The 15604-nt window shown below is 43.2% G+C and overlaps 1 protein-coding gene across 3 annotated transcripts in view; it reads left to right on the top strand.

The window, feature by feature from the left end:
* XRN1 (5'-3' exoribonuclease 1) overlaps positions 1-15604 on the top strand; it is a 216361-nt gene that overhangs the window by 146253 nt on the left and 54504 nt on the right. Inside the window, exons 26-32 of one of the 3 annotated variants that reach the window (XM_073579099.1) lie at positions 7873-7962; positions 8045-8189; positions 8392-8448; positions 10525-10657; positions 10873-10942; positions 11040-11116; positions 11198-11265. In XM_073579099.1, coding sequence (XP_073435200.1) covers positions 7873-7962; positions 8045-8189; positions 8392-8448; positions 10525-10657; positions 10873-10942; positions 11040-11116; positions 11198-11265 — 640 coding nt within the window. Of the gene's footprint in view, positions 1-7872; positions 7963-8044; positions 8190-8391; positions 8449-10524; positions 10658-10872; positions 10943-11039; positions 11266-15604 lie in introns of all 3 variants that reach the window. The other 2 variants (XM_073579098.1, XM_073579097.1) reach the window with 2 other exon arrangements.

The raw sequence follows: 15604 nt of genomic DNA, 5'->3' as shown, positions 1-15604 counted from the left end.
TAGCATTTGTCAGGTGTATGGCTTTTTCTGGTCTTTTGCTTCCCTTCCCATGTTGTTCTAGTTTAAAGCTCTCCTTACAAGTGTAGCAAGGCGACTTCCAAATACATGCTTTCCAGTCTTCGTAAGGTGCACCCCATCTCTAGCAAGTAGTCCATCGTATAAGTAGTTCACTCCGTGATCCAGAAATCCAAATCGTTGCCGACGGCACCATCGACGTAGCCAGTTGTTCACCTGCAGAATCTTATTCCACCTCCTTGTTCCATGGCCTTCCACTGGGAGGATGGAAGAGAAGACCACCTGCGCTCCCAGTTCTTTCACTTTCTTGCCTAAGTCTTCAAAGTCTCTGCAGATGATTTCCAGGTCGTTTCTTGCGGTGTCATTTGTCCCCACATGTAGTAGCAGGAATGGGTAGTCATCTGTAGGTCTGAAGAGTCCTGATATCCTGTCAGACACATCTTTAATTTTTGCACCTGGAAGACAGCACATTTCTCTTGTAGTTATATCCGGTCTGCAGATAGCGGCCTCTGTTCCTCTCAGCAGGGAATCCCCCATGACCACCACTCTCCGTTTCTTCTTCACAACATTTTTCTTTCTCCATCCAGGAGGACTCTGAAGGCGTACAAGGTTGCTGTTTGTTGGCAAAGTCTTATCCTGATGTATTTCTTCATCGTTTTCCTGCGTGAGAGCCTGGTACTGGTTTCTGAGCAGTATGGGTGCTGACTGCCTCCTGATCCTCCTGCTTCTCTGGGTCACATGTCTCCATTCCTCTGTTTCTTCAGGTGCACTTCGAATTTCTTCTCTTTCTGTAACATGAAGAGATAATTCTGCTCTGTCCAAGAACTCTTCACCTTCCTTAATGATCTTCAACGTAGCCAACCTCTCTTCGAGATTTTGCAACTTTTCCTCCAACAGGGACACAAGCTTGCATTTGTGGCATGTGAAGTTTGGCTTTTCCACTGGTAAATCTGTGAACATGTAGCAAGAAATGCAGCTCACCAAATGGCTCCTGGCCTCTTCCATCTTGAGATTTCTTAAACACGATGAAAGATGAGCCAAATTTTTCCAATTTCCTCTTTTCAGCTGCAACGGCCAAAACCCAGTGATCGTTGAGCTCGCGGAGACTCTTCACTTATCCCAGAAGGCACTGGGAATATGCAAATGATTTCCTCAAGACTCTTCCCCTGGTTTTCCGATTTCCTCTTTTCAGCTGCAACGGCCAAAACCCAGTGATCGTTGAGCTCGCGGAGACTCTTCACTTATCCCAGAAGGCACTGGGAATATGCAAATGATCTCCTCAAGACTCTTCCCCTGGTTTTCCGATTTCCTCTTTTCAGCTGCAACGGCCAAAACCCAGTGATCGTTGAGCTCGCGGAGACTCTTCACTTATCCCAGAAGGCACTGGGAATATGCAAATGATCTCCTCAAGACTCTTCCCCTGGTTTTCCGATTTCCTCTTTTCAGCTGCAACGGCCAAAACCCAGTGATCGTTGAGCTCGCGGAGACTCTTCACTTATCCCAGAAGGCACTGGGAATATGCAAATGATCTCCTCAAGACTCTTCCCCTGGTTTTCCGATTTCCTCTTTTCAGCTGCAACGGCCAAAACCCAGTGATCGTTGAGCTCGCGGAGACTCTTCACTTATCCCAGAAGGCACTGGGAATATGCAAATGATCTCCTCAAGACTCTTCCCCTGGTTTTCCGATTTCCTCTTTTCAGCTGCAACGGCCAAAACCCAGTGATCGTTGAGCTCGCAGAGACTCTTCACTTATCCCAGAAGGCACTGGGAATATGCAAATGATCTCCTCAAGACTCTTCCCCTGGTTTTCCGATTTCCTCTTTTCAGCTGCAACGGCCAAAACCCAGTGATCGTTGAGCTCGCGGAGACTCTTCACTTATCCCAGAAGGCACTGGGAATATGCAAATGATCTCCTCAAGACTCTTCCCCTGGTTTTCCGATTTCCTCTTTTCAGCTGCAACGGCCAAAACCCAGTGATCGTTGAGCTCGCGGAGACTCTTCACTTATCCCAGAAGGCACTGGGAATATGCAAATGATCTCCTCAAGACTCTTCCCCTGGTTTTCCGATTTCCTCTTTTCAGCTGCAACGGCCAAAACCCGGTGATCGTTGAGCTCGCGGAGACTCTTCACTTATCCCAGAAGGCACTGGGAATATGCAAATGATCTCCTCAAGACTCTTCCCCTGGTTTTCCGATTTCCTCTTTTCAGCTGCAACGGCCAAAACCCAGTGATCGTTGAGCTCGCGGAGACTCTTCACTTATCCCAGAAGGCACTGGGAATATGCAAATGATCTCCTCAAGACTCTTCCCCTGGTTTTCCGATTTCCTCTTTTCAGCTGCAACGGCCAAAACCCAGTGATCGTTGAGCTCGCGGAGACTCTTCACTTATCCCAGAAGGCACTGGGAATATGCAAATGATCTCCTCAAGACTCTTCCCCTGGTTTTCCGATTTCCTCTTTTCAGCTGCAACGGCCAAAACCCAGTGATCGTTGAGCTCGCGGAGACTCTTCACTTATCCCAGAAGGCACTGGGAATATGCAAATGATCTCCTCAAGACTCTTCCCCTGGTTTTCCGATTTCCTCTTTTCAGCTGCAACGGCCAAAACCCAGTGATCGTTGAGCTCGCGGAGACTCTTCACTTATCCCAGAAGGCACTGGGAATATGCAAATGATCTCCTCAAGACTCTTCCCCTGGTTTTCCGATTTCCTCTTTTCAGCTGCAACGGCCAAAACCCAGTGATCGTTGAGCTCGCAGAGACTCTTCACTTATCCCAGAAGGCACTGGGAATATGCAAATGATCTCCTCAAGACTCTTCCCCTGGTTTTCCGATTTCCTCTTTTCAGCTGCAACGGCCAAAACCCAGTGATCGTTGAGCTCGCGGAGATGGAATAAGATTCTGCAGGTGAACAACTGGCTACGTCGATGGTGCCGTCGGCAACGATTTGGATTTCTGGATCACGGAGTGAACTACTTATACGATGGACTACTTGCTAGAGATGGGGTGCACCTTACGAAGACTGGAAAGCATGTATTTGGAAGTCGCCTTGCTACACTTGTAAGGAGAGCTTTAAACTAGAACAACATGGGAAGGGAAGCAAAAGACCAGAAAAAGCCATACACCTGACAAATGCTATTGAGAACTCTGCTATTAGAAGTGGAAAGGAAGAACAAAGACGAAAGAATCTAATTAATTAAGTCCTTATACTATTACATAAGTGATAAACCTATTAACAAAGAAACATGGAACAGTAAGTATCATTCGATCCTGGACATGTTGAAAAACATATGACTCATACGAAGTTCCTAAATTACAACTACAGCAACTATTATTTTGCCGCTTAATACTTTACATTGTATTCTCCTCTATGCGATGCCCCCAAAACGAGAAACCTGACTCCTTACATTGATGTCAAGTCATTATGCATTAGTAGAGTAAGATGAGAAGAGTTCCACCTATCCCAAATTTTATCAAATTTACCCGGATATCCCCTGTTCTGATACAATGTGCGTTCATATGGGATAACAGAGTTCACCAATTCAATCCAGTCTCTGAGGGAGGGACATGAGCCTCCCATCCACCGCAGCGCCAATACCTTCCGTGCCATAAAAAGCGTCTTCCGTAGAAAAATCCCAACATAGTGACCCCAAGTTTCCTCATCCCGTACCCCAAACAGACAGACCAGCGGCTCAACAGGAACAGGAGCTTGTACCAGAGATGTCAATAAGGACGTCACCTCTTTTCAGTACTGAAGGATAATAGGGCACTTCCATACCATATGAATAAAATCTGCATCCGGCGAGTGGCATCGCAAGCATTCTGATGATTGGAAGCGACCCATCCTAAAAAGTCGTGTCGTCGGAATCAAATATATATATATATATATATATATATATATATATATATATATATATATATATATATATATATATATATATATAATGTCATTCTGTTATTAATAGACGGAGACACCCTGATTGGAGACTCCAGAATCTCTTCCCATTCCTCTTCTTGCACATCGGGGATGAGCCCCTCCGACCTTCCCTTTATAGAACTTAGACAGATAAGGCCTGTTTCACACTTCCGTTTTTTCAAATCCGTCAAAATCCGTTGTTTTCCGTAAAAAAACGGATCCGCCATTTTTTGCAGGATCCGTTTTTTTAGTCCCATAGACTTCCATTACGGTTACCGCGGATCCGTCAAAAAAACGGATCCGTTGGCATCCGTTTCCGTCAAAAAAACGGAAACGGATCCGTTTGGCGGACACAAAAACGGAAGTGTGAAACAGGCCTAACCTACCGAGGAGACATTATACAGAATCCAGAAGTCAGTGGTTGGGTGGTTCAACAGTACCGGAAAATAATTGTTGTTCCACAAGGGCATTTCAACTATGATGTCTTCAAATCTAATTACTTTCTTAATTTGCCTCCAAACTGATTGTGCTAGTCGAAGTAGGGGCAATAGACGATGGACACCAGTCTTTTCCAACTCCAGGAAACCCAGTGGGCAGTCAATCCATGTAGCAGATGACTTTCAGAATTGGGGAGATAATTATCAGGCATCCATTTACTTAGGACATTAGCCTGTCCAGCAAGATAATATAGAAAAAAATCCGGTAGCGCCTCCCCACCCCCCTGTTTAGGTCTCTGTAGGGCGGATAACCTGAGTTTTGGTCTAGTTTTCCCCCATATAAAAGATGTAATTTAGGAATTTAAATTTGCCAAGAAGGATTTAGGTATCAGTACAGCACTGTGTTGAAGGGAGTAGCTGAGCTTAGGAAGCAATATCATTTTGATCAGATTAATACGACCTGCTACAGATAGCGGGAGTTTACTCCAAGTTGCAAATTTAGATTTGACTAGCTCTAGCAGTGGGTAGACATTAAGGGTATGTGCACACGTAAGCGTTTTTTTCACGTTTTTACCAAATAAAACACTTAAAAGAAGCATCCCATTCATTTTAATGAATTCCACACTTTTTGTGCATATTGATGCGTTTTTTTCCGCGAAAAAAACGTATCGCGGTAAAAAAAAAACGCAGCATGCGCATTAATTTCGTGGAAAATTCCGCATTTCTAGCTATTTTCTATGAGACTGGGGACTCTCTGGAAAAAAAATGCATAAACGTGCGTTTTTTGCGGAAAAAAACGCGTGTTTTCTGGGAAGGAGTCCGGTTTTCAATCAGGAATTTTCTGCATACGTGGGTACATAGCCTAAGTTGTAGGTCAAGTTTGTATTGAGATATGTGGATACCTAAATATTGGAAATTAGATACAATAGGCAGTGAGGAAAGCCTGAGTATTTACTGCGTTTATCTCTAGTGGCAATCACCTGTGTTTCATCCGCCTTATCCATAAAATCTCTGACTATTTAATGAAGTTCAGACTAGTGTATTTTATTTCTGTGTGCGCAAGTGACAGCACAAAGACCAATGTTCACCTATATGCCAGTGTACGAGGACTATTGTCCACACGAACCTTAGGTCTGCGTGTAAAATATCACATCATGCATTAGTTTGGCCCAATTTATGGACCACACAAGTGCGTGTAAGGCCTAACTCACACGTCAGTATTTTTGCATCAGTATTTGTATGTCAAAACCAAGAGTGTCTCCAAAGCACAGAACAGGTGGCAATCTTTGAGTTATAGTTTTTCTCTGTATGTTCCACTCCTGGATTTGGCATACAAACAGTGAGGTGTGAATGAGGCCTTTATGGTAGGCCGCGTCTGCACGCGTCCAATATGCAGACACATGGAGCTGCACATCGCTGGGCAGCTAGGTTCAGCAGTTCTCATGTGTACCTTTATAGTTCCCCATAAGATCAGTAGCAGCTTGGGTATGCTGAGGTTTTCTGGGAATAGTAGACTGTTGTATATTTTTAAACCATTTATTGAAAAACTGCAAATAAAAATATAAATACCATATTAAGAAAAGAATGTTCAAGGCTTAATTCCTATCAGACAATTATGTTTACATTTTTTGCTGTGTACATGGTTTTCCATACTTGCATATACAGTCATATGTAAAAGTTTGGGCACCCCTATTAATGTTAACCTTTTTTCTTTATAACAATTTTGGTTTTTGCAACAGCTATTTCAGTTTCATATATCTAATAACTGATGGACTCAGTTATATTTCTGGATTCAAATGTGCAATCTGCATTTTAACAAAATTTGACCGGTGCAAAAGTATGGGCACCCTTATCATTTTCTTGATTTCAACACTCCTAACTACTTTTTACTGACTTCCTGAAGCAATAAATTGGTTTTGTAACCTCATTGAGCTTTGAACTTCATAGCCAAGTGTATCAAATCATGGGAAAAGGTATTTAAGGTGGCCACTTGCAAGTAGTTCTCCTATTTGATTCTCCTATGAAGAGTGGCATCATGGGCTCCTCAAAACAACTCTCAAATGATCTGAAAACAAAGATTTTTCAACATAGCTTTTCAGGGGAAGGATACAAAAAGTTGTCTCAGAGATTTAACCTGTCAGTTTCCACTGTGAGGAACATAGTAAGGAAATGGAAGAACACAGGTACAGTTCTTGTTAAGAAGTGGCAGACCAAGAAAAATATCAGAAAGGCAGAGAAGAAGAATGGTGAGAACAGTCAAGGACAATCCACAGACCACCGCCAAAGACCTGCAGCATCATCTTGCTGCAGATGGTGTCACTGTGCATCGGTCAACAATACAGCGCACTTTGCACAAGGAGAAGCTGTATGGGAGAGTGATGCGAAAGAAGCCGTTTCTTCAAGCACGCCACAAACAGAGTCGCCTGAGGTATGCAAAAGCACATTTGGACAAGCCAGTTACATTTTGGAAGAAGGTCCTGTGGACTGATGAGACAAAGATTGAGTTGTTTGGTCATACAAAAAGGCGTTATGCATGGAGGCAAAAAAAAACAGCATTCCAAGAAAAACACTTGCTACCCACAGTAAAATTTGGTGGAGGTTCCATCATGCTTTGGGGCTGTGTGGCCAATGCCGGCACTGGGAATCTTGTTAAAGTTGAGGGTCGTATGGATTCAACTCAGTATCAGCAGATTCTTGACAATAATGTGCAAGAATCAGTGACGAAGTTGAAGTTACGCAGGGGATGGATATTTCAGCAAGACAATGATCCAAAACACCGCTCCAAATCTACTCAGGCATTCATGCAGAGGAACAATTACAATGTTCTGGAATGGCCATCCCAGTTCCCAGACCTGAATATCATTGAACATCTGTGGGATGATTTGAAGCGGGCTGTCCATGCTCGGCGACCATCAAACTTAACTGAACTGGAATTGTTTTGTAAACAGGAATGGTCACAAATACCTTCATCCAGGATCCAGGAACTCATTAATAGCTACAGGAAGCGACTAGATGCTGTTATTTTTGCAAAAGGAGGATCTACGAAATATTAATCTCACTTTTATGTTGAGGTGCCCATACTTTTGCACCTGTCAAATTTTGTTAAAATGCAGATTGCACATTTTCTGTTAGCACAATAAACCTCATTTGAATCCAGAAATATAACTGAGTCCATCAGTTATTAGATATATGAAACTGAAATAGCTGTTGCAAAAACCAAAATTGTAATAAAGAAAAAAGGTTAACATTAATAGGGGTGCCCAAACTTTAACATATGACTGTAGGTGAATTAATATTACCATAATAATAATTTTTATTTCTATAGCGTAAACATATTCTGCAGCACTTTACATTTTAGAGGGGACTTGTACAGACAATAGACATTACTGAATAACACATAACTCAGATACCGAGAGGAGTAAAGGCCCTGCTGCTCACAAGCTTATCTAATTTTCAGCTACTATGAGATATGAATCCAGCATGACTGTGCATTTCTTCCTGTTCTGCAGGTATCCTGAGCTGTTCACATATATTTCAAAGAACAGCCAAGATGATGTGTTCTATGAAGATGACATCTGGCCAGGAGAGGACACCAATGGGTAATGTCATGGTCGTTATGACTGCCACGATGCTCACTCTTTCTGTGCTGTTGTGACACAGTTTATGTTCTCTTGTGTGCAGTGCGGAGAAAGTTCAAGAGATTGTTTCCTGGCTACGAGCCCATCCTATTAGCATGTTGGCACGCTCCTCGTGTGATTTGCAGATTTTGGATATCGCTATCGTGGAAAAAATTGAAGAGGAGGTTACAAAGTGTAAGGTTAGCATGGTACATATGAAGGATTATGTCCCACAGTTTCTTTTGTTTGATACTTTATCATTTTCAATAGTTGAATACTTTCCTTAGCTTCATTGCATGGTATCCCATCCTTACAGTGTACAGTATGTCACAAATTCTCATTATTGGTTTTCTGTATGTCAAAATTGCATATAGTCATTTACTGCCCGGGTAACCTATGTGTTCTCTACAGACTAAGAAGAGCAGTAAGAAGGTGCGCGTGACTGTGAAACCACACTTACTGTTTCGGGTATGTTTCTCTTAAATATTGTTTCATGTTCCTGTTTACAGGAAACTTTTACTGCAGTAAGTTCATCAGTAGAGTGCAAATGTTTGTAGCTGACATTAAATTAGACCTGTACCACCAATAAACTATGCATAAATCCGTAATACAAGCAAATATGAGTGTGTGTAATATATCATCAGAAAAACCTGCTTCTTTCTCCACTTATGAGCCAGTTTTTCACTGCCTCTTGAACTCGCCATACACTGTTAGAAGAAAAAAAAAACAGCTCAGTTTTGTGTTGCTCAAGACAAGACAGACTGCCAGCACAGTGAAGTGTCAGGCCCTATTACTGTACTTCATATAGAGGGAAAGAGACTGAGAAACCAAGCATGGAGAGACACAGAAAGATAGTGCTGAGCTTTCCATAAAGTCTCTTACTTTACCCCAGAGCTGGATTCATATCTACACTATTCAGTACTGCAGCGTAATGTCCTCCATTCTCCTGCTGATTTTGTCTTCTAACTAAAGGGCCTGTCACACTTAGCGATATCGCTAGCAATATCGCTATTACTTGTGACGTTATAGCAATATTGCTAGAGATATCGCTATGTCTGATACTTACCTCCGACCCGCTCCCCCGCTGGTTATCGCTGATCGCGCGAGAACGTCCTGGACAGTTTCTCGTCGTCAGCTTCCTGCGGCGCTTCCTGTGTGACAGGTAAGTAGCGACCCCCGACCCCTTCGATGTCGCTGGTGAGATCTGCCTGTGTGGCAGCTCACTAGCGACCACTTAGCGATGTACCAGTGATCCTGACCGCGTCATATCGCTGGTCGGGATCGCTGGTGCATCGCTAAGTGTAACAGTACCTTTAGGAGGAATGATCAGCAGGAATTCCTCACTTTGATTTGTATGATAGGCTTTACAGCAGCTAATCTGCTTCCAGAGATGGAGCTTGCAAAGATAAAACTGATGAAAATGTAGGTTACAAGTCATATAATGGCCAGAAATTGTGCTAATCCTCATGTTACACACAAGATAGCTTAGTCTGAAAAAATTGCTTGAAAATACAGTTGCCCTTTATGATAAATTGTTGCTGTGCATATTCCTAAAATTGAAAAACCATTTGCCTTTTCCTCATCAACTCTACCCCTTTTGTGGTTTGTATGTTCTTTCCGATCATTCACTCTGTGATCTGCAGTACAATAGCTTATGGACACAGAGCTGTTGTTAGAAAGTGGACGCTTTAAAAAACATCCAGGAATAACTACTTTAAAAGGGGCCGTACAGTCCTTATGCAAACACTTTCCTAAAGCATAAAATGCTATACAATACATCACTTTGCTTAATCCCCCCTTCTCCATTCCACCTCTCACCTGTCTCTGCTCATTGGGCTATGTATGACCACCATAGTGGTGATCGGTGCAGTCACAGCCTAGTTGGGGACGCCAAGGTGAGCATTACATGTTCTTAGCATTAACATAGTAACATAGTTATTACGGTTGAAGGAAGACTTTAAGTCCATCTAGTTCAACCCATATCCTATCCTAACTTTCCCTAACATGTTGATCCAGAGGAAGGCAAAAAAAAAACCCCATGTGGCAAACAGTGAGCCTCACATTGGGGAAAAAAATTTCCTGACTCCACATACGGCAATCAGACTAGCTCCCTGGATCAACGCAATATTAAGGAAACTATTGTATATACCCTGTAATATTAAACTTTTCAAGAAAGGCATCCAGTCACTTCTTAAATTTTATTAGAGAATCACTCATTACAACATCATATGGCAGAGAGTTCCATAGTCTCACTGCTCTTACAGTAAAGAATCCACGTCTGTGAGTATGCTTAAACCTTCTTTCCTCCAGACGTAGATGCCCCCTTGTCCCCGTCACATGTCTAAGCTTTTGGTGGAAAAAAGGAGCTGGACAACCTCTATAGCACCAACAGTGGCTGTCACTCAGCTTTCCCAGGCTCCTGGATAACAAGCTGTGAATTGTTGGACAGTAATACATTCCCCAGTAATTTCTGCCTTTTTCACTTTTAGAGTGTATGTAATTAATGAACTCCAACTTGTCTTATTGTATTCCTGCTTCTCTCAGCCTCTTGAACAGCAGTTTGGAGTTGTTCCAGACAGAGATGCAGATTTTCGGCTGTTTGACCGTGTTGTCAACGTACGGGAGAGCTTTTCTGTCCCATTGGGGCTCAGAGGCACAATCATCGGGATTAAAGGAGGTAATAGCAGTCTTTTCAAAGCCGAGGATTAATTCGCCTCTTTAGAGCTGCAGTTAATCTTGTTCATTCCCCTTTATGTCTATAATTTCTAAAGTGCAAATGCAATCTGACAAACTTTACTCCCATTAAGGGGAAACCGCTTGTTCTGGAGACCACACATAATGATTTTGGCATAAGATGAAGCAATATTCCTGACACTGTTCATGTACTTGCAGCAGAGAGAGATGCTGATGTCTTGCTTGAAGTATTGTTTGATGAGGAGTTCCCTGGTGGCTTGCATATAAGGTACTGCCTTGAAAATCTGTTTGTTCTGGTAATTCCTCTAGGAAACTACAACAAAAGCAAAGCAAACTAAATATATTTCCTCAATTCGTTTTCTTAGATGTTCCCAGTCAAGAGGCTACCGTGTGCCGACAAGTGCCTTAATCAACCTTTCTCATGGTATTCGTACAGAAAATGGTATGCAAAAGTTGACAGCAGTTGTTAAACCGCAACCAGCCATCAATCTCCATGGCTCTCACCCCTCTGAATTATCTACAGGAGGATCTCAAAAAGGACACATGGGTGCCCTCAACCACTCACCCCGCTCACTCTTCATACCTATGAAGGTTGGCCTTTTTCTCCCTTCCACCCAATATAGTGTGTTGGTCTTGCACAGTACTTTTCTGTTTTCTTAAGGCAAATTTATACTTAAGGGGTAATTCACAGAATCGAAAGTCAGCCCCTATACTAGCAGTCAGACCCCCAATGGTCCAGAGAATGGATTTCAAGATCCCAGACCTGGCTTCTGAAGAGCCACCTGTCGAATGCTGCGCATGCTTATCCTCTGCTCCATTTATTGTCTATGGTACTGCTGGCTATAGTGCTGTACGCTGTTTTCCTGGCAGTCCCATAAACAATGAATGTAGCAGAGGATGAACATGCGCACCTCTGTGCTATTGAGGAGACAGTTATTTGCTATGTTAGGCTACTTTCACATTAGCGTTTTTTTGCGCAACGCATCGTGCGCAATAGAAGCGCATGCAAAAAACGCATTATGCGTCTTTGCATGCTTTTGTGTTTTTTATGCGCATTCGTTCTCTAGGAGTTAAAACCATTGTCTACATATTTTTAAGCCAAAAACGCATGCGCACGAAAATGCAGACGGACACATGTCCATGCGCACGCCTGTGTTCCCATAGACTGTAATGCGTTATTTTGTCGCATTCCGTGCGCATGCGTTTTTTTACGCCTTTCGGCGGACCCAAAAATGCAACATTCTACGTCTGGCGTGCCTAGGCGCACACCTTGAAAAAACGCATGCACACAAACGCATAAGAACGCGTGCAAACGCAAGACCATGCGCCTCCCATGTTAAACATAGGTACGCATGCGCATGGACGCGCACGATACGCTGCGCAAAAAAACGCTAATGTGAAACCAGGCTTATGGTGCAGTACAGTCGTAATCCTATCCGTTAATATTACATTTTGCCTGTTGGAGCATGCAGAATATGTGTATGTCCAGCATAAATTGTGTGAATGGTGCATGTGCCCATGGCTCCAATAGGTTGCCCATGCATATCCAGAATTCAGAGTGGTTTGTGTGTTGCTTTTATTCTGTATTTAGTATGCAATTTTGCATGTTTTATAACTTTAAAAAATGAAGTTGTGTGTGTATGTATATATTTATTTATATTATCTGATATAAGAAATATCTGCATAAAAGAGCATATTTAGAAGGGATTACAATCGTTAGATCACACTTCACCAATTTTTAGCATACAAACATTTAAAAACCGAAAGTAAGATGAATTAGGCTTGTATAAAGTAATCACATGTTACATTTATCAAGAAACCTTTCAGCACTTCAGTTAACCATCTGATGGGTTGTCACCATTTTTCTAAGTTAATTAATATCCACTTTATGGCACTTCCCATTGCTCCATCTTTGTTATACCTTTTACCTTTACTACATTTTTGTTATTCCTTTTCGGTAAGAAGTTCACATGATAAATTCTGGCTATGTGCTATTGCCTCTTCATGTATAAAACGTAGTGAGTGTCTTCCCTTTTACCCCGGCATACAAGCAGCTGTTTCTGCTGTTGCAGCTCCGTCCCATGTAAATGATCAAACTGATTAAGCTTAATAGCCTGTGCTAAGCATGGGCTATCAATATTTATAGGGGTTGAGTCACTAATAAATATGCCATCTACTCATGGGTCATAGTATACATTGTGGTCAGTGTATAGCAATGTGCATTTCAATGAAATTATCGGATTACACATTTGCCAATTATCGGATTTGCTGACTAGCGGCTCTTTTAATTTTTTCAATGTTCTGTATTGAGAGAAGCAGGAAGAGAAGCTAGTTGGCATGTGACCTTTAAAGCGTAAGTGGTTAACATTTTTATTAAATAAATTAGTAGTGCACATGAAAATTAAGCAAATTTGTAATCTATGTTATCAGAGAAATCTGCTTCTTCTTTTGCTAGGACCGAGCATTCGTTCTCAGTTCAATGGTTAAAATCTGTCTTTAGTGAAGACAGATTTTTGCATTGCTGATATAGGAGTTGGGAGTTGTTACTCATAAGATTCTATATAGACTGGAGGAGTTGAAGGAGTTCTGCCTCTTGTACCTCTCTCCTCCTCCCGCTCACCACTGCATAGAATGTAATCAGTAGCAACTGTCATCTCTTATCTCAGTAATGTCACCGAAAACAGATTTTACCCCAGAGTTGAGAATCTTGAAAATGAATGATCTGTCCTGGTGGAGAAAGATACAATAAGTGCTGCTGGAGAAAGTAGCGCAATAGGGTCTTATCCAGGATACAAATGATTAAATGATTAAACTGTACTCACCAAATGGAGCCAAGAAACAGACCTATAGAGATATTCGCTGCAGCAGATCTACAGGTCCACTCGTGAGCAGCCAGAGAGAGAAAAAATGGGTAAAAAATGCCCTTAAATCAGTGAGATGTCACACAAAATGGTTAATAAATAACATTTCCCACATGTCTTATTTTACATCAGCACAATTTTTTGAACAATTTTTTTTTCTGTTAGGACGTTATAAGGCTTAACAGTTGACCAGCGATTTCTCATTTTTCCAATTAAAATTTACAAAACAATTTTTTTAGGGACCACCTCATATTTTATGGGAATTTGAAGGGGTTTATATGATAGAAAATACCCAAAAGTGACACCATTCTAAAACTTCACCTCTGAAGGTGCTCAAAACCACATACAAGAAGTTTATTTAACCCTTCAGGTGCGTCACAGGAATTTTTGGAATGTGGAACAAAAAAATTTAATTTCTTTTTTCACAAAAAATTTACTTTAGACCCCCAATTTTTTTTATTTTTACAAAGGTAACAGGAAAAATGGGCTCCAAAATTTGTTGTGCAATTTCTTCTCCATATGTGGAGGAAAACTACTGGGTACGTGGCAGAGGTCGAAAGGGAAGGAGCACCAATTGACTTTTTGAATGAACAATTGGCTAACGCCGTGTCGCGTTTGGAGAGCTCCTCATGTGCCTAAACAGTGAAAACCCCCCACAAGTGACACCATTTTGAAAACTAGATCCCTCAGGGAACTGATCCAGATGTGTGGTGTGCACATTGAACCCTCAGGTGCTTCACACAAATTTATAACGTTGAGCCGTCAAAATGAAAAAAAAAAATCACATTTTTCCCACAAATATATTATTTTGGCCCCAATTTTTTTTTTTATTTTCACAAGAGTAGCAGGAGAAATTGCACTACAATTTGTTGTGCAATTTTTCCTGAGTACGCCAATACCCCATATGTGGGGGAATAGTACTTTTTTAGGCACAGTGCTAAGCTCAGAAGGGAAGAGGCGACATATTGGAGTTCAGATTTTGCTTCAATGGTTTGAAGGTGCCATGTCACATTGGCAGAGCCCCTGAGGTGCCAGAACAACAGAACCCCCCCCCCCATATGTGAACTCCTTTTACAAACTACACGCCCCAATTAATTCATCTAGTGGTGCAGTGATCATATTGACACCTCATGTGCCACACAGAATTTTATACCACTGAGTGGTGAAGAAAGAATAAATTACATTTTTCCCGTCTCCCATGATGGCACACATGAGAGAGGGGATCCGCCCAGCCAGGACAGGAACCCTACTGAAGATAAAAGGGCGGTACCTCTCCCTCGCTTCAGTTGGGTTTCCTGTCCTGACAGGGACCCGTGTGAACTGAAGACAGCAGGTCACACTTACCTGCCCCTCTCCCGTGCCGGCGTAGAAGATCAGGCTGGGCTCCTGAGCGCTGGGCGTCGGGATTGAGGAAGCGCCGTCCGCGGGTCCTCCGGGGCTCAGCGTCCGAGCGGGCGCAGGAGCAGCACGGCTGGGGTCCTGGGGCTCTGCCGTGGCTGCCGCGCCGCCCTCTCCCCCTCTGCCGGTCCATAGGAGTTCCCTATTCTGGAACAGCGCAGGAGCGTTGAGGGAGCGGCCGCTTCCGGGTCGCGCTCCTCTGACGTCACGCGCAGGGCACGCTGGGAAAGGGGCGTGCCCGCGTGACGTCGGGAGGCGGCGCCAGCAATCCAAGATGGCGGCGCCCATGGTAATCAACGCCGACCGTTGGAGAGAGATCCCGGCAGCATGGCAGGGGGGGGGGAGGGGCTGTGGGGGTAACCGGAGGAGGCGGAGAGTGCAGTGGATCCCCCTTACAAAAGGGGGATGACCACAGAAGACGCACTCATGCCCAAGGCTTCAGGATGGAAGTGGGGCAAGACGAGCATCGTCAGCAGCAGCGACAGCAGCAGCGTCAGCAGCAAGACCTCTCGCCAGATGCCAGGCCGAGCCGCCAGCATACCAGGAGCAGTCGCTCAAGTGGTGGGAGCGGCAGTCATAAGCGCAACCGGCATGACTCTGGGACGTCCAGGAGAAACGTCACGAGTGCATCTGAGGAGCCTCCGAGATCGGTACCCCTGGTTGACAGCGGT

This window comes from Dendrobates tinctorius, unplaced genomic scaffold (assembly GCF_039654945.1).
Source record: "Dendrobates tinctorius isolate UK_male_01 unplaced genomic scaffold, ASM3965494v1 ptg000060l, whole genome shotgun sequence".
In the NCBI taxonomy this organism is placed as follows: Eukaryota; Metazoa; Chordata; class Amphibia; order Anura; family Dendrobatidae; genus Dendrobates; species Dendrobates tinctorius.
The sequence above is the reverse complement of the archived record's forward strand: the minus strand, read 5'-3'. Positions and strand labels throughout refer to the sequence as shown.